We start from the raw sequence: 18400 nt of genomic DNA, 5'->3' as shown, positions 1-18400 counted from the left end.
GTGTGTGACTCGTGATCCCTGTCCCTCAGCAGCCCCCAAACTGTTTCCTCCCAGTGGATCGATTGTGTGGCAGAGGGACCCCGGAGGATGCAGGCACGGAGAAGGCCCTTGGGGCCGCCTGTATGTTGGTGGTGGGCGGGGGAGTGGGAGGTGGTCTTGCAAGGCTTCTTGGATGATGTGATGTCCAAGCTGACTTCGAGGAGGAAATAGGGCAGGCCAAGGGCAGGCATGCCCAGCGTGTGTGCAGAGGTCCTCTTGAGAAGGACGACAGGCCAGGTGTGCGGACACGGGGCTGTGGAGGAGACCCCAGGGACTCTTGTGGGTCCTGGCTTGCCGGGCACAGGGAGCCACTGAAGGGTTCAGGCCGAGGGGTGGCATGGTCCAGTAGCTTTGGGAAGATCAGTGGTGCACTGAGGTCAGGCCTGTGGGGAAAGGGGCGGGGACAGATGGCCCTGGGCATGGTGACCAGTGTGTGGATTGGCAAGTTCTGCAGCATTATAGGACCATCAGGACTTACTCAAAGATGGGACTTGGGAGGTGAGAACGGGGTGTTGAGCCGGGGGCCCCAGGGGTTTGGTTTGGTGGCTGAGTGGATGAGGGACCATTCCATGGCATCAGGGCCCAGGAGGATGAGCAAGACAGGGAAGAGGGTGAGTCTGGTGTGGGACATGGTGAAGGGAAGGCACCCAGGGCCAGCCATTGGGGGGGGGGGGGCAGGAATGTGCCCAGAACTCCTGAGAGGCCTGAGAGGGGACAGACTGGCCCCACCCAAAGGAGGAGACAGGATGCCTGGAGCCTGGGATCCACAGCTCATTTATTATTGAACTCCAAAATTTAATCCTCACAGTGATCTCTGGAGGTGCTGATAGTTATCACCTCCCCTGTACAGACAGGGAAACAAAGTCAGGGAGGGCAGGGATTTCTGCCCAGGGCCTAAGGCCGCTGCAGGTCCATGGTGTGACCTGGACCAGATGCCAGGGCCCCTTCTGCATCCTCCACGGGAAGGAGGGTGGCTCAGAGGTGTCCACATCTCCTGGCCTCTCCCGGGACTCGAGTGGCTAGTGTGGGGGCAGGGAAGCGGGTTACCGCATTGTTTCCCATGCTCCCTTGCCTTGGCCTGTCCTAGCTGGGGGGCAGTTGAGGGAGGAAGAGGCTGAGGGCTCACAGAGAGAAGCCCCAGGGGGGACGAGGGCAGGCACTGGTCTGGGCTGTGGTCTTTTCCTCCTCGGATGTGAGCCTCAGGCACATCTGCACTGGCTGCAGGTGGCAGGGGCAGCAGACTCACAGGTGTGAGCCAGGCTCAGAGCAGGGTGCAGCTGCAGCTGCGGGCCTCCATGGCCACCAGCAGCATCCTCAGGTTTCGAGGCGAGTAGGGCGGGTAGCGGAGGGAGTAGATCTTCTCTAGCCCGGGCGGGCGCAGCAGGCAGGCACGGTGGTGGGAGAAGGTGTCGAAGGAGAACTTGCCGTGGTAGCTGCCCATCCCACTGGCACCTGTACGGTGGCATGGGACACGGCAGTCAGCCCCGCGGCAGCCAGCTGGGAGCATGTCGGACACACCTGGGCTCTGCCGATCACACACAGTAGGACCTCCGTTTCCCCGTCTGTAAAATGGGCTAATCACGAGGCAGTGTAGGTAAAGGGCTTAGCTCTGAGCCTGGCACCAGCAACAACTCGGTAAATGTCGGAGACACCAGGTGCTGGGGCAAGACAGGTCAAGAGTGTGGATTCTGGAGTGACTGCTCAGAATTGAATCCCAGCCCTGAATTAAATCTGTCGCCTTGGGCAATTGACTTCGCCTTGGTCTTCTCTGTGACCTCAGATGACAATGGCACCCACCTCCTAGAGCCGTGGGCTTTGGGTGGGTGTTCAGACCCAGGGACACAGTAAGTGCTACGTTGCGTCCAAAGTGTTTAGGTAGGGAGGCCGTCGAGCACCAGGCTTCGGCACTGCAGGTCCAGGGGACCCACGATGGGTGGAGTTGGGGGTAATGAGGGAGGGCTTCCTGGAGGGAGTGAGGCCTGAGGGATGTAGAGCTGACCAGAGGAAGAGGGTGGGGGGGGGCAAGAGGGACCCAGGCTTGGGGACAACTCAGAGAGCCTTGGAGGTGGGGGACCTGTGGTGTGCAGGGACCTGGCCGGGCCCAGTGTGGCTGGGGCAGCAGGGAGGGAGGCAGGGAGAGGAGGTGGACACCATGGGCCAGACCAGAAAGGGCTGGGCCCCAGGAAGCTGTGAGTCAGGGCCTTGCTCAGTCCTGTGGAGTGTAGCGGGATGGGATCTGCCCCCAGACAGACCGCTGCACTTCCCTGGAGGAGAGGGGCCGGGACTGGAGACGGGCAGTCAGGTGGGCAAGGTCAGGGCTCCGGGACAGGGGCCAGCAGTGGGACCCGGTCCCCGGGGCCCACACAGCCTCCACGTCTGCTCTCAGCTTGCCATGTACCCCTGTGGCATCGGCTGCTCCCAGGGAGCGTCCAGACCCACCCGGACAATTTGCCGGGCCCTGCCGGACCCTGGCTAAGGTGCCTAGTGTGGACAGGTGCCAGTCTGGCTCTCCCATGCCGCTAAGGAGGCGACAGGGTCGGAGAGGGACCTGGCTTCCCCAGATCACACAGCCATTGGGCTCGCTGGGACCAGCCCCGAGGTTTCCTGCCTCGGAGGCCAGGACTTGGCACCAGTCTTGGGGGCTGCTGGGGCCGGGGGTCTCCGTTGCCCCGGGCTGGGAACAGCCCCTGTCTCTGGGGAGGGGGGGTGCTGTGTGTGTGACACACCAAGTGCTGGACTGAGGGGACACAGGAAGGGTTCAAGGGGCAGTTCGGAGTCTCCCCGTGGAGTAAAGGGAGCACGTGAGGCCGCCCCGTGTGAGCTGGTGGGCAGACTCGAAGCCGTGCCTTTGATGAGAAAATTAGTGACGGCCCAGGGACCGGGAACACAGTGGTGCCAAGAACCCCAAAGGGTGTCCCCGTGGGTCCACCTCCATATGTACAGGCAGGGACAGGTCTGGAGGGTTTCTGCATGTTGGAGGTGTTGGGGTGCCCTCCGTCCAGTAACAGCGAGAGAAGGCGGGACTCTGCGGGCACCTACCCACTCCTCCGAAAGGCAGGCTGGTGAGGGTCATGTGCATGAAACCGTCGTTCCCGCAGAAGCCCCCGCTGCTGGTCTGGGCCAGTACTCGCTTGACCACCTGGGGGCAGGGAGGGGAGCAGCTATGAGGCCTTGTGGCTGGGCAGCAGGAGGCCAGCCAGCCACCCCCGCAGGGCCCCAGGAAGAGTCTGGCCACCTTGGGAGCTGCAGGGCTGCTGTCACAGGTGGGGGTGTGGTTGTGTAGCAGCCTGCCACTGAGCCCCCAAGTCGGGACGTGTTTCCTGAGCAGCGGCTCGAGTTTGGCCCGTGCAGGGTGCTGGGGACACAGACGCAGGGCCAAGAGGGAGTCAGGAAGCCCAGTGGTCGCCTGGGGGCCTGGAGAGTTCAGGGTGAAATGCCAGGTAGTCAGGGAAGCGTCCCAGGGGAGGGATGTGATGCGCCTGCTGCCTCTCAGGGGAAAGGGGGCCCCCCAGGCAGAGTGAAGGGCAGGTGCAGAGGCCCAGGTGTGCGGCACAGGGAGGGCCTTTAGATGCGGTGATGTAGCCAGATTTGCATTTTAGAAACATGAATGTGGCCCTTGCTTGACTTAAAGAAGACCTTTTCTCTTTAACCTATAGGTTTACTGGAAGACCGAGAAGGGGAAAAGATTAGTAAACACTCTGTATCATCGCCAGAAAACTCGGCTGTATTTAGCTATGCCATGTGATCCTGAACTAACGGCTTGTCTGCAGGGTGGGAAGAGGGAACCGCCCCGTGAGGGGGCTCAGAAATCACGGGCCAACAACAACAGCGACAGAAGAGGGAGCAGGAGGGTCGCAGTGCTTCTTGGGGGCAGCCGTGGGTCGTAGGTGTGACTTTGTGTAACTCCGGGCCAGTCAGTGCTGAGCATTCGGAAAAGCTTGGAAGTCACAATGCCAAACGACTCCCTTCCGAAAAACCCGGGGTTGTAAAGTTTCTACAGTTGGTATTATCCAGACAGAGCAAGGGCTCCTTGCCGGAATGGCTGACTCTAGGGCTGAGCAAGGGCAACACAGGATGAGCCGAAGCATCTCGTGGACCGTGACAGGAAGTGGTTGGAAAACAAAAGGGGGGGTTGCTGAGGGACACAGCAGCCCCCAATACCCAAAGAGGGACAACCTGAGAAGGACACAAGGTGGTGTCGCACTGTAAGCCGGAGAATAAAGCAGATGCATACGAGTCCATGCTGACAGAAGTGATTCAGGAGCCAAAACTTTCTTACAGATTCTGGGGGACGTAAGTAGGTGTCCCCCTTCAGCAGGTGGCGCTCAATCACACTCCTTCCACGGAGCCACTTGCTCCCAAAGAAGAGGAAGGTCTGGTGGTGGAAACACCTGGCAGACAGGACCTTGGCCTCACCAGTGATGTGTGGCTCTCGATCCCTGATAGGAGGGCAGAGGCCAGCCCTCGCCGCCGTGGTGTTCTTTCATGAGACAAATAGCAGAGCACTGAGGTTGGGGACATGCTGCAAGGGACCTGGTCAGCACCTCCCAAGCTGAGAGGTAGTCACGGACCGGAGGAGCCATGACAACTAAATGCAATGTGGGGCCCTAGCTGGGCTCTTGGGGCTGAAAGAAAAGCGTGAAATCCAAGTCAAATTTGGAGTGTCGTTAACGGTAATGGACCAACCACCGTCTCTTGGTTTTGACGAACATAAGGGCCCTTAAATGGGGGAAACTGGTAGCGGGTTATATTGGGACTCCCTGGACTACTTTGTCTTCTGTAAGGCTAAGATTATTCCAAAATAAAAAGTTTATTAAAAACATACTGCCCAGGCGCCTGGGTGGCACAGTCAGTTAAGCATCTGCCTTCGGCTCAGGTCATGATCTCAGGGTCCTGGGATCAAGTCTTGCATCGAGTCCTGCATGGCGCTCCCTGCTCAGCGGGGAGTCGTCTGTTTCTCCCTCTCCCTCTGCCCCTACCCCTTGCTCATGCTCTCTCTCTCTCTTCAAATAAATAAATAAAATCTTTTAAGAAAACCACACTGTCCAATCTGCGAGGGATCTCATAACAGCCGGGCGAGAGAGGAGGGTATGTCCTGAGCTGTGGACGCCTGCCCTGTGCCCTTGAGGCTCCCGGGATGCCCCCAAGGGGCTGAGCAGGGCAGGGGGCTGGGGTTCAGTTTCCCTGCATGTTCTGGCCCTTCGCTCTCCCCTAGTCATTCCACTCCATTCTGTGTGTGCCTTCTATGAGCCAGGCACTGGAAGGGGGCACGTGACCACCAGCCAATGATGAGGAAGACAGGGGGCGGGGGGGCTTATGGAGCAGGGACACTGGACCCTGGAGAAGACCTGGGGGGAGCTGCCCACTAATGGCCTAAGAGACTGCGGCTTAGGTTGGAGGAGAGGAGGCCCGGCTGCCCCAGGGAGAAATGACAGTGACGGACCCAAGAGTGCCACCATCCAGAATTCCTGTGACTGTTCCAGAAAAGCAGGACCCCAAACCCTCCCTCCAGGGCTCTTGGTCCATTCCAGTCCGGGAGCCACCTACCCTTCTGCTGTCACCACCCCACCATCCACTACTGGCTCCTGCCCCCACCTCTGTCCAGCCCCCACTCAGCTCTGCCTGAGTACCCCCCCCCCCCACCTGATTGCTGTTGGAGAAGGCATACAGGGCCAGGGGCTTCTCCCGACGGTTGATGAAGTCGATGGCCTCGTCCAGGCTCCTCACGTTCACGATGGGCAGGATGGGGCCGAAGATCTCCTCCTGCATCACCGGCTCGGTCTCCTGCACGTCCACCAGCACCGTGGGGGCTGCGGGCACAGGGGACGGCTCAGCCCTGGGGCCGGGCAGGGGAGGGGGGGCACGGGCAGGGCTCAGGGGCCTTCTGGGGAAGGGAGCATCCCCGCAGCCCCCGGGAAGGCCGGTGAGGGGCTCTCCAGCCCCGGCGGGGGCCGAGGTGGAGCGGAGGTCAGGGAGGCAGGGGCCCAGGCTGGGCTCGGTGGTCCAGCTCAGGGAGCCTCGGGGCGGGGCGCGGCGGGGCGGGGGCGGGGCGCCGCGGGGGCGGGGCCCAGGCTCGCGGCCCAGGCGGGCCCCGCGTCCCGGAAGGGCCTTGGCAGGGCGGCCACGGTGGCGGCAGGGCGGACTCACCGATGTAGCGGTCGCTCTCGTCGCTCTGGCCGCCGATGACCACGCGGCCGCAGCCCAGCAGGCCCCGGAGCCGCCGGAAGTGCTTCTCGCTGATGATGCGGCCCAGGCTCGGGGAGCTCCGGGGGTCCTCGCCGTAGAAGCGGGTGATGGCCCTCTGCAGGGCGGGCAGCAGCCGCTCCTGCGTGTCCGGGCTGCACAGGACGTAGTCGGGGGCCACGCAGGTCTGGCCGCTGTTGAAGTAGCGGAACCAGGCCACGCGGTTGGCCACGGTCTGGGGGTCGCAGTCGTCGTCCACGTAGCAGGGGTTCTTGCCCCCCAGCTCCAGCGTGACGGGTGTCAGGTGCTTGGCGGCGGCAGCCATGACGATCCTGCCCACTCGGGGGTTCCCTGGTCGTGGAGAGAAACCAGGGTGACCCGCAGTCCCCTCAGCCAGGTGGGATGGCCTCAGCCTGGGGGCTGGGACCCTTCGAGAGGGGTTCACTCCCTGGCCTGTCCTCCCTGGAGAGGTGGTGGAAGTGGAGGGTGCCAGCCCCCCGGCTCTCCCCTGCCAGTCCCTGCACCAGGACCTTGCTCACGACCTCAGCCAGACCAGCCCAACAATGCAGGGTCTATGTAGGGGTCTGTACCCTGCAGCAAGCCAGGCCCTTGGCTCCCTCTCCTGACCTGCCTTGTTAGAAATCCAGGAACCCCTTGCCTTGCTTCTGATCTCAGGCTCCCCCTGCCAGTGACTCTTGCTGGCATGTCACTCTGCACCCCTCCCCACCTCTCCAGTCTTCTCTAGAATTGGCAGAGACTGCTCTGGTCCAAGGCCAGAGTCCAGCGCCACGGGCTGCCATTTGGGTCTCTCTCTCTGACCTAACCTGCCAGCCCCGCCACCCTCGCCACACACCCTTCCCTCTGCTCCTGACCCTTGGCTCAAGTGGCCACCTACTTGTCTCCATCTCTCCTCCGGGTTGATCTCCAGAGTCTCACAGTACCCCCAAACCCCCTCCCCGACCTAAAGTCCCCTGACCTCAAGATGTTCCTGCCCATGCCTGGCCCAGGGTCCCTTGCTGCCATTTCTACTGGGATGGCCCTCTCTGGCCACCACTGCCTGGGAGCCTGATGTCCCTGCTTTCACTTCCTCCAGCTTCCCTGCCTTTCCCCTGGCCCACCCCGCTCCAGGCCCACCCACGTTCCAACACCTGTTCACTCCTCCCTCAGGTCCTCCTGTCTTTCAGAAACATCTCCTTGTCTGTGAGGCCCCCCTCGTCTGTTGAATCCTGCTGTGCTTCCCTGCCTGAGTCCCTTCCAAGGGCCCCATCATTTCCATGCTATTCTTCACCCTCTGTCCCCTGTCCCCCTGTTATAAGGTGAGCTCCTCTGGGGTGGGAGGCTTTGTCCCCTTAGCCCTCGCTTTATCCAGGGCTTGGACAGTGTCTGGACAGGGCACGTTCTCTCAGAAAACAGCGAGCGAGTGAGTGGATGCTTCCCCAGGCCGCAGGCTGTGACAAAGGCTTCCACGAGTTCATACACCTCAGGACAGACCTGTGACTGTCATCAGATAAGGACAGGCCTGGAGAGTCAGGAGCTTCTCGCAGCGTCTGTGCAGGCTGCCCCGGTTCCTGGCCCCAGTCATGGGGGGGTCAAGACCCAAAGCCCGCAGATCTGCCGGGTGGGATGGTGGAAGGTGGACCGCCCCTCCCCATGTCTCCTCCTGCTCCTCCAGCCGCTAGGAATCTGTGAGACCAGCTGAGGACTCTGCCCCCTGCTTCTACAGCGGGCTCCCTGTCAGCCAAGCTGAGGGCCCATGGGCCCTGTCCTGAGCTTGTGGCAGGGTTTCGGGGGGAGAAAGCCCGAGACAGCACTCCCCCTGCTCTGATGTGGACGAGGTGCGCAAGGCATGAGGCCAGGGAGCAGGAAGGCTCAGAAGCTGCTGTCTGCCCTTGTCTGCTTTCTCTCTCCTCCAGAACCTCAGCCAGGTAACACAGCTCCCTGCCTCCCCGGCTCTTTCACCCTTATAGAAACTCCCTCCTGAAGCCAGGTGGTGTCCGGACCTCGTGGGCACAAGCCAGGGAGATGGCAGATGACCTCGGAGAAAACTTCTAACGAAGGGCCTGGGAGGAAAATCCAGCCTTCCCCCATCCTGGCCCCTGGGGTGACCCCAGCTGGGTGCCGTGGCTCTTTGTTCCCTTGGCCTCCAAGCCCTCATCTGTCCAGCCCTCCACAAGGGCCCTGGGTCAGTGGGGTCATGTCTAAGGTCCTGAGGCCAGTGGGTGGCATATAAGGTCAGGGGCACCTGGCACAAGGGGAGCTTGGCACGGGCAGATGCTGTGATCCGTGAGACTGTGACCAGTGGAGGGGCCTCCGGAGGGTCCTAGGGGTCAGGGTTGCTTCCCAGCGTGTCTAGGGGCATCGAGCAAGCTTGTCCTGGAGCCGGTCTGCTTCCTTCCTGGCTGTCTGTGTGCCTGGGTCCCTGTGGCCTCTCTCAGGGCTGGGGACAAGACCCCTGAAGGGGTGGCTGAGCCCCCAAGCCCTGCCCGCAGCGGGTACCCTGGCCTCACCCGTGAAGAAGATGTAGTCAAACTTGTGCTCCAGCAGCTGCCCGGTCTCCTGGGGCCCTCCCAGCACCACGGCAAAGCAGCTCTGCAAGATGGGGTGGCAGACGGTTCCCTCTGGGACCCCAGCCTTGGGGAACGCAGGGGGCTGCCGTGTGGGTCCGCCCCCCAGTTGCCTGGCCTGACCCACAGTTTCCGGGGCTCTAGGTGAACCAGATGGGAGCAGGGAGCTGCCCAGTGTCCCAAAAGGCACGAGGTTAGAGCCTGGCTGGGGCTGGCAGGGAGAGGAGGCCAGGGCGGGGTGGTCAGGGCTGACCAGAAGACAGTTGGGAGTCCCCGGGGGCACACTCCTCAGAGCACAGCTGTGATCACTGCTCCTCTGTTTCACTCAGAGGGAAAGAGTCTGAGGGGGCAGCGACCCCGCCACGGCCGCACGATCCAGACGAGGCAGGATGGCGGTTGGAACTTGGGTCCTGCCCGAGGGAGCCTGCCTGGTCCTGCTGAGCCCAAGTGTAGCTGCTCGGCCCACTCCGTGCCCTGCTCACCTGGTCCAGGTATCGGGGCAGCACCTCAGCCAGGATCTTCTCGGTGCTCCTGCTGACCTCCGATGGCTTCAGCACCACGCAGTTCCCTGCAGGGCAGGGCAGGGCAGGGGGAGCGCTGGGAGAGGGGTGGCCCCTCTCATCTCCATTCAGTCCTTACACCTGCGGGGCGGGTGCCTGGCCCACTCTGCTCTCAGGTGAGGAATCTGGCTCAGAGACTGACAGGACCAAGGCCCCACTGCCCAGGGATGGTGGGCCAGGCGGGAACCAGCTTTTCTTAGCCACTCGTCGCCAGCTCCCCACTCCCTGGCTCGGTGGGCTACCATGAGGCCTGAGGACAGGGACAGCGGGCAGAGGGAAGATGGAAACTGCTCTCACCTGCAGCGAGGGCACCCACCAGGGGCACCAGGGTCAAGTTCACAGGGTAGTTCCAGGGGGCAATGATGAGCACCAGGCCGAAGGGCTCCTTCCGGATGAAGGCTGAGTCCAGCTGTGTGGCCTGGGCCCCGGGGCCAGCGTGGTGGTGAGTGGTGGGGCCTTGGGACTCCCAGCCCCTCCGCGCCACCCTCCAGCTGGTGAGGCTGCCCGCGTGCCCTCACCCCCCAGGCCAGCTCACCAGATTCTTGGGCACTTTCTCATCCTTCATCCAGGCCCTCAGATTCCTGAGGGCCAAGTCAATCTCGATCTGGCTGATTCTGATCTCAGACACCTCTGCCTCGAAGGCTGACTGCAGGAGAGAGACAGGGGCAGGGTTCGGGCTGGGGGACCCCAGTCGGCAGGTGGCCTCTCACTTGCTCCTTCATTCATTCACTCCGGGTTCAGCGAGTGCTTCCAGCACTCAGGAGCCCTTCCTGTGCCAGGAACGCAGCAGTGACTGAGAGCACGGAGAGCCTGCTCCGCAGAGCTGACGTCGTAGGGGGACAGCCGCCATGATGCTGAGAACACGGACGTGACCAGAGCAATGGAAGTGAAACAGGGGGAGGGGGACAGAGACTGCTGGAGTGTGTGTGTGTGTGCGCGTGTGTGCACGTGCGTGGGTGTGTGTTGGGGGGCTGTGCACGAGCGTGCGCATGTGAGTGCAGGAGCATGCATCAGTGCATGAGTGTGCGCCTCTGTGTGCAGGTATGTGTGTTTGCTTTGCTTTCTACAAGATTATCAGTGCCGGCCTCTGGGATGAGGTGACATCTGAGCAGGGAGGATCGGGAGGGAGGGAGCTGACGGATACCTGGAGGCAGAATATTCCAGACAAAGGGCATAGTGTGTGCAAAGACTCTGAGGTGGGCAAAGGCTTGCTATGTTCCTGGTTAGCAAGGAGCAGAGCGGGTAAAGGAATGGCACCAGGCAGCAGGGGTGAGGACTGTCGAGGAGAGCACCCTGGTTTCATAAATGGGAAAACAGATGATTCCAGAAACGGCTGACAAGGAAGCCTGGGCCTCACCTGGCTACAGTCCCGGGTCATCATGGTTAAGAGCAGGTTTGGAGACACCAAGAAAGGGAGCAGGCATCCACAGGAAGCCAAGCCTCAAGATAAGTCCTTGTAGCCATACTTTGCTGTCCCCAAGGGATGACCCTGGAGCATGAGTCTCAAAGTCTATGGCTGTTCTGGGGACAGGGCGGACACTTGGCGGGGTGCCTGTGAGTCGGGAGGGTCCCAAGGAAGCTACTGAGGGCCCCCTGGCTTTGCTGGCCCCGGGGTCTCCATCATGACGTGGGTGGAGCCAGGAGGCCCGCTGGAAGGGTGGGACCTCACCGATTGGAAAGGAGCCACGGGCCTGGCCCTGAGGTGTTACAGGTGTTCAGGGGCTGGTGGAACACAGGGGGTGGGTCTGGACACTGTGGCCTTAGTGGCAAGTGCAAGGACATTTTGTCCTGAGAAGAACCGCCTGGACAGCTGTTCTGGGGCGGGAGTAGTCAGGCATGAGGCCCTGTCGGCTGAGGGGGCGGGAGGCTGACCACAAGCAAATGCATTGCCGTAGCTGCTGCGGGGAATTGGGAGGAGCCGAGCCCTCAGGCCCACGGGTTTGGAGAGAGGCCAACGATGCCCACCTTTCTGAGTGAAACTGAACTCCTCCATGGCCTACGAGGCAATACATGGTGTGACCTGCCTCCCTTGACCTCATCTTTTGCACATCTTGGCGTCTGTCACTCCCCTCCAGGTATGCTGGCCTCTTTGCTGCTCCTCAAGCACAAAGGCCTCCTGCCTCAGGGCCTTTGCACATGCTGTGCCCACTGCCATTTCCTCCAGTGTTCTCCCTCCTGCAGGTCTCTGCTCAAATGCCATCTCCTCGGAGAAACTGCCCCTGACTCCCACATATACAACAGCGTCCTGCACCGGGTCCTCCCTCCTGCCCTTTTCACACTGGGAATGTCTCTCCCTGGCACTTGAAACCATCCAACATGCTATACAATTAGTTCTTTATTGTTTTGTGCCTCTCTCCAGGCCAGCTCCTGGGCACGGGGACTTTGTTTTACTTTTTGTTGGATCCCCAGAGCCTAGAACAGGAGACCCAGCACATGGTAGGTGCTCAGTAAAACGTTGCTGAGTGGATGAGAAATGCGTGGATGGACGTGTGCGGCAGAGGAGGTGAAGAGGCGGTCAGGGCACAGGGAAGGGGGGGTGGTTTGCCAGGTGCTTAGTCCCCCCTCAGGGAGGAAGCTGCGGCCCCCACCCCGCATGCCCCCCGCCCCCGCCTCCCCAGCCCCCCCACAGCCCCCAGCCCCCCACATGCCTCCCGCCCACCTTGTGCAGGTCCTGCAACAGCGCCTCCTGCAGAAGCTGCTTGTTGTCCCGCAGGAAGCGGCCCAGGCCCTTGAGCTGCGCCGCCCGGAACTCAGCTGGCCTCGTCCGCCCTGAGCCGAAGGCCTCCCGCAGCCGCCGCAGGGTGTCCGCGAAGGGGTCCATCCTGCAGGGAGGGGGCAGCGTGGGCCGGGGCTCTCCACCTTCATGGGCATTCTCCCCCGCGCCCCTGGCTGTACCGCTATGGGGTCACGGACACTGCTACAAGGACTCGCGTGTAACCCCAGAGTGCCGGGGCTGCACCCCGTGCACACACGTACACACACACACACACACACACACACACACACACACATGCACAGAGTCCCTTCCCCTTGGCCAGTGGGCAGGAGAGCCCTAGAGTTTGAGGTGGGTGCAGGACAGTGCGAGGGGCTTGGGAGCAGCTACTCCGCAGGCAGCCATGGGACCTCCCTTCTCCCTGCCACACAGAAATGAGCCCCAAGCCATGCCCCCATCCCACTCTGGTGCCCCTCCTGGAGATGGGGCAGCCCTCATCCTTGCCAGGCCTGCGTGGAATAACCAGGAAGACATGATAAGTAGGGGACAGTCCACTAACAGCCACCATGGCTAACACTGTGGGACAATCCAGGCACAGAATACACTGCGTCTCCTGCCCGTCTCCCGGGGGCACTGCCTGGGGAGGCCCAGCTGGCCGGGTGACCTGGGCAGTGGCCTTCGCGGTCTTTGCCCCTGTCAGCAGCCCCAGCGTTGGAGGGGCAGTGGGGGACGGGGGCTGAGGGGGCAGTATGCCTCCACACTGTCAGCAGCCAGGGCAGGAGATCGGGGTGCGGCCCCCACATTCCCCCGGGCCCCTGCCTGTCTACTTGAAGCTCATCAGAGGAGCAGGGTGATGTACTCGCTTCTTGGCCTGGTGCCAAGGACCCGTGGGGACCCTTTCCTCCCGCCCTCTCAGACTCCCTTCCCTTCAGGTCTCAGCTTGGTGAACGCCTCCTCTAGGCAGCCCGCCCTGATTATTCCTTCACACAGGGAGTGGGTTTCATCCTCTCTCCCACTGGCCCCTCTTTGCCTAACTACCTGATTTAGGTCTTAGTGCTCCGATCTCCTTATCCGGCAGGGGGTAACAATAGTGCCCACCAGCTGACATGCTGTTTTTCAAAGATGAGACCATGCTGTCCAGTTCTGAGCCCAGGGCTGGGCGGCAGCATGGCCAAGGCTACCAGTTGTTAAGTGGCTACCCCACAGCCCTCAGAATTCTGGAGTGATCCATGGCCCTGAGAGCTGAGCCTGCTCCAGTCGATAGGATGGCCCGGCCCGAAGGGCACTCTGTGTTGGCTGGAGCTCTGGGCGTGATGGGGGGCCAGGCTGACCCCACAGGCCTCCTGCTCTGGTCAGGAGAAACTGAGCAGTTGCCTGGGGGCACAAGGCAGGCCCCATGGGCCCCAGAGAGGGTGCCAGTGTAGCAGAAAGGGGACATTCTCAGAGCCGCTCTGGGCCCCAGCCTTGCCCCAGACCCCACTCTCCTTCTTGGAGGAAGGGGAGCTGGTCAGTGCCGAGGCCCAGGAGCCAAGAGCCCTACCAGCCTCCAGAGCTGCCATCTGCGCTTGTCCTCCTGCTCGGCCTCCTACTGGCCTTATGACCTTGGGCAGGTCACTCATCTCTCTGCCTCAATTTCCTTGTCTGTAAAGTGGGGATAATAATAGCACTTGCCATCGTCTCGAGGAGTAAATGACATAAGGCCCCCTAAAGTGTTGGCCACTGCGCACGTGATATGGGGCTCGAGAAAGGTCAGCTGTGGTTGTGATCACTAAGTACCTAACAAGTGTTTCTTCCTCCCCACGCGCCGCCACTCCTTGTTCTGTCTTGCGGGCACCTCCGGACCCCTGCTGATGGATGTGGAGGGCAAAGCGCACCCACCTCACCTGCCCCCCCCAGGGTTCTTTGCCTTCTCGTAAGAAATGTCTGCAGAACCCACAAAAATGTAAGGCGCGTAACTGGAATGGCACACCTCTGGGCGAGGGAGGGGTGGGGAAATCTGTGGGGGTGCAAGTCCGGACAGAACATTCCAGCAGCCTCGCCTAGCAACACTGAGGCCAACTCACCCCATATAGCCCCCCCCCCAGGTTGGTCACTCTGGACTGAGGGACAAAGGGGTGCCCTGTTACGGGATCGGAAGCTGGGCACTGCCCAGGTGTACCCAGGAGCCCAGGCCACTTCCTGCCTGGGGTCTGGAGGTGGGGGGCGGCTGGGCCTGTGACCTTACAAAGGACACACAGATGAGGGGCTTCCTGGATGGGCCTGCGCTGGGGTCTTTGAGCCCACCTCCACCCCCCAACCCCGCACCCCTGGGGTACATATGATACTGTGGAAGCTCGTAAGGATGTTAAGCGGCATTTCCTGTGCCTGCATGACTCATTTGACCACCACGACAGCCTGCCGAGGGCACCGTCTTGTCCCCTGCAAGGAGAGGGACTACCTCGGCACAGAGAGGGCAAGGAGGTGGCAAGGCCACCCAGCTTCTCTACACTGGAAACGGGATGCAGAGGAATCCGGAGGAACAGAGGGCTGCCCACCTCCACCCTTCATCCCCCTACGTGGCAGCCTGACCCCCGGGGAGAGGGGACACCTTGGGGGCTGGCCTGAACTGCAGATGCAGGGCCCGTGGGCAGGGGCGTGGGGCTGGACTCGGGCGGTGCCCTCGAGGGTGAGAAGACACACTGGTTGTACCCCACTCTCTGCATCTGTCTCCCATCAGTCCCCACCCTGCTTCCCCTTGTGGCCTCCTCGGGTGAGTGCTGAGGTCCCAGGGGCTGGCGGGCCCAGGGGTCCCCTGCCCGCTAAGGGGGCCCCAGCTTCAACTACCTGCTGCGCCCCATCTGTTCCTGACTTGCGGCTCTTGGGTGAGGTGGGTGGGGTGGGAGTTGCTAAGTCAGTTGATGATGACAAGGGACAGGCCTGTTTCCCTTGGTTTGGAGGCCAGGGGAGGACATGCCACATCCCCTCAAGGCCCTGGGCCTGGGGACTCCTCTAATCATCATAATGGGCAGGTGTTGACTGCATGTGCCTGCCTGGGTGCCTGACGTGGCGCAGTGTGGGTGTCTGCACAGCGCCCCTGGGGGAAGCTGAGGCCCAAAGAGGTCGCATGGCGTCAGGTAGGGGGTGAGTAAGCTGGGTACGCAGGTCTGCTGGCTCCAAAGCATCACTGGGAATCTGCTGCCCCGACCCCAGCCCTGCACGGCGGCCAGGCCTGCTGATGAGCTCTCCATGGCGCAGAACTCCCTGCCTTCTCCTCACCCAACCTCCGCACACTCTGTCATTCTCTCTGTCTCGGCTTCCTGAGCTGTCCTGGACGCCTCCTGAGGGAAACCCCCCCCTTTTTTTAAGTAGGCTCCCTACCCAGTGTGGAGCCCAATGTAGGGTTTGAACTCACAACCCTGAGATCAGGACTCGAGCTGAGATCGAGAGTTGGATGCCCAACTGACTGGGCCACCCAGGCGCCTCCCTAAGAGCACGCCTTTGGTATGGTGTCAGGGCCCAGTGATCTGGGGTCGAATCCCGGCAGCCCTGTTTGTGAGCTGGGAGTCCTTGGGCAGGTTGCTCGGCTCCTCTGAGGCTCACCTTCCCCATCCGTGAAATGGGGATGGTACCTGAAGCTGCCCCATGGCACTGCTGGGAGAATTCATGCATGCAGTGTTCTGTGCAGGGCCGAGCCCTCTGAGTGCTCAGTGACAATGGCTCTGACAAGCATTATTCAGACAGACTGTGAAGGACAGCTGTGCCGAGGGGGCTCCAGGGAGGAGACCGTGGGGTAGAGCCCAAGGAGACCTTGGCCCAGTGTGGGCACCAGGGAGGCAAGGACATCAACCAGAGACCCATGTGGGGGCAGGGATATGGAGTTGGCCAGGGTGACAGAGATAAACATGGTGCTCTGAGGGTCTGGGGGACCTCAATCAGGCTTGCCAGAGGAGGAGGTCACAGGGCCACCTTGATGACCCCACAGGTCCTGATACCCCAGGGTCTCCAATCTGATCTCCCCCTGGAGCCTGAACCTGGCTTTTCGTGGGCTCTCCAGAAGCTCTGGCAGAGTCCCCTCCCTACAATGGGGGCTGGAGGAACTGGGGATCAACCCTTGGCCTGTGGGCTGAGCCAACGCCAGCCCACCCCACAGAGAGCTCCCCTGAAGCCGGCCCAGTCCCTCTGATGGTCAGTCCCTCCTTCCCAGGCCCCGGCAGAGCCTGCTCCCAAGAATGGCATGTCCCAGAGTCACTGGGTACCCCGGCCCCAGCACCGGGCTCGCCTAGCTGTGCCCAGAAACTGTGTGTTACCAGATGGATGCTTGTCCCACCCCCACCCCCACCCCCCAGGGACGGGGGTGCATTCCCTCCTGGGGCAGCCAGGCCCAGAACTGGGGCTCCCAGCTCTGGAAAAGATGTGCTATAGCCCCAGGGAAAGGAAAGTGTTGGCCCAGCTCAGACAAAATGAGGGTGGCTGTGGGCCACCAGCCTCAGGAGCCCCCTGAGCCTCTCCTCAGCCCCTCCCTCTCCGGCTCTTAGGTCCGGGCAGAGGGAAGTTCCTTCCTCCTTCCCCTTTCTCCCCAGGCAGGCAGAGGAACTCCGCAAAGACATAGCCAGCCTGTGTGTGTGGCCGCCAGGGGCCAGGCCCGTCCAGGCAGCCAGCAGCCTGGTGTCCCCGAGCCAGCCCACCAGCCAGGTCCCGGGCCCTGACAGCCAGCTGCTCTATCCCCACCTCCCTGGGACAGCGTACCTGAGGCCCCGCCAAGCTGCCCTTCCTCCTGGCCGTCCCTGCTCTGCCCTGCTGTCCTGTCGTTAACAGTCGCCATGAAATGTCTGAGGCTGGGCGGGCCCCTGGGGCGGGGCTGCCCTGGCCTCGTGCCTGACCTTGGCTCTGGGCCGGCTGGAAGCTGCAGACAGAGACTTATTACCTCTCTTAAGGGCCTCTCCCGCACCACAGAGGAGGAGCCGGGGCCCAGAGAAGGCCAGCACGAGTCCAGGGCCACACAGCAGGTCTTCAGGGAGCTCTGAGCTGAGGGGTCCAGACCAAGGTCTCACCAGACCCAGGCCCAGCTGGAGAAGGAGGAGAGCCCTGGGAATTATGGTGTGGGGTGGGGTCTGGCAGCCTGGAATAGCAGAGAAAGCCCTGCCCGCGGCCCCCGCCCCCCGCCCCCGTGAGCCTCTGTTTTCCGGGTGCAAAATGAAGAGATCAGATCCAGAGATGGCTGGACGCCCACTGACCCCTCTGTTCCCTAGCTCTCCCCGCATCTGTGTCCATCCACGCCACCTCATCCAGCACCCCTTCTCAGGACAGGTCACCCTGCAACCTGACATTTCACAATGAGAAAACAATGCCCCGGAGAGGGTACCGGACTTGACCACACAGGGCATGAACGGCAGGGCTGGGAGCACACTGGAAGCTTGTCACTCTGGAGCGGACGGGCCATGTCCATCCCTAGAGGCCCCCTCCCACCACCTGGGCTAGCGCTCCACCCACTGCCCTCTAGGACGCTGTCACGTAAGTGTCACCGTGGTGGTTCCTGTGGTCTTCCTCCTCCGGTGCCTGAGCTGTGCCAAGGGGACCCGTCCTCCGTCTTACTTCGGCCCCCACCCCAGGCACACCTGTCGGAGCCAGCACAAAGGGGGATGGTTCCCGAGCAGCTGCGGGTGTCAGACAGGCAGGTGATTAGGTTACAGGTGTGGGGCCAGGAGCATCCTTTGTGCCATCGCCCCGTGCCTGCCACCCGGGGCCCGCCACTGCCCTTCCGTCTTGGTGCTCTGGGTGTCTGCCTGGTATCCTGGCCCGGGGCCTCCGGGCCAACCCGGCACCTGGGAGATGCTTCTCACCGCCCAGGCCCTCCCCGCTCCCCCTGCCTACCTGGGGGGCAGGAGAGGTCTCCTGGCCCACAGCTGCTCTGGTTGCCCTGGAGGCTTCAGCCAGCTGGGACAGGGGGAAGGGGCTGCAGAGGCCCCCGTCCTCTGCGTGGGATGGAGCCCCCAGCCGCTGCCTGTCACGTGGCTCAGCATGTGACAGCCCTGCCCTGCTGTCTGGAGCTGAGCCAGGGAAAGGCAGTGGCAGAGCTGGCACCAGGCGGGGCTGGGCTGGGGCCGAGCCTGACAGCCCTTACTCAGGAACCAGGCCCAGAGAGGGGCAGCCACTGGCCTAAGGCTACACAGCAAGTCAGGGGCCCACCTGGGGAGGCACTGGTGGGTGAGATGGGTGTTGCAGGATCCTGAAGGGACCCCTCCTGGCCAAAGATCGCCTTGCAGGGACCACCAGTGAACTTGTCATGAATTCGGGAACAGCCCGGGACATCTCCAAAGAGGCCTGGCTTCCTGGCACAGGGGTCCTAACCTGGCCTGGCAGTG

General features: G+C 62.1%; 1 protein-coding gene across 9 annotated transcripts; it reads right to left on the bottom strand.

The window, feature by feature from the left end:
* Positions 1 to 672: 672 nt before the first annotated feature.
* Positions 673 to 18040, bottom strand: ALDH3B1 (aldehyde dehydrogenase 3 family member B1). Of its 9 annotated transcripts, none has more exons than XM_035722844.1 (11): positions 16785 to 16883; positions 12006 to 12168; positions 9882 to 9992; positions 9644 to 9764; positions 9269 to 9354; positions 8730 to 8811; positions 6187 to 6573; positions 5683 to 5849; positions 3275 to 3453; positions 3079 to 3178; positions 1355 to 1491 (listed from the first exon to the last, which is right to left on the bottom strand). In XM_035722844.1, the coding sequence occupies exons 2-10, from the start codon at positions 12165 to 12167 to the stop codon at positions 3109 to 3111; spliced, it is 1365 nt and encodes a 454-aa protein (XP_035578737.1). In that variant the 5' UTR covers position 12168; positions 16785 to 16883; the 3' UTR covers positions 1355 to 1491; positions 3079 to 3108. The 9 variants fall into 9 exon arrangements, with proteins under 9 accessions (XP_035578735.1, XP_035578734.1, XP_035578736.1 ...); XM_035722845.1 differs by having other exon boundaries at positions 1478 to 1613; XM_035722842.1 differs by lacking the exons at positions 3275 to 3453; positions 16785 to 16883 and adding an exon at positions 17910 to 18040 and having other exon boundaries at positions 673 to 1613.
* Positions 18041 to 18400: the final 360 nt, after the last annotated feature.

Source organism: Zalophus californianus, chromosome 11 (genome assembly GCF_009762305.2).
Source record: "Zalophus californianus isolate mZalCal1 chromosome 11, mZalCal1.pri.v2, whole genome shotgun sequence".
In the NCBI taxonomy this organism is placed as follows: Eukaryota; Metazoa; Chordata; class Mammalia; order Carnivora; family Otariidae; genus Zalophus; species Zalophus californianus.
The sequence above is the reverse complement of the archived record's forward strand: the minus strand, read 5'-3'. Positions and strand labels throughout refer to the sequence as shown.

Bases quoted from the DNA above. Each gene is read 5' to 3' on its own strand.
- ALDH3B1 (XM_035722842.1), bottom strand. From the start codon at position 12,167: ATGGACCCCTTCGCGGACACCCTGCGGCGGCTGCGGGAGGCCTTCGGC. The intron at 6,574-8,729 runs GTGAGGCCAGGG...CTCCACGACCAG, and splicing joins TGACTACATCTTCTTCACGG to GGAACCCCCGAGTGGGCAGG. The intron at 5,850-6,186 runs GTGAGTCCGCCC...CTGTGCCCGCAG, and splicing joins CGAGAGCGACCGCTACATCG to CCCCCACGGTGCTGGTGGAC.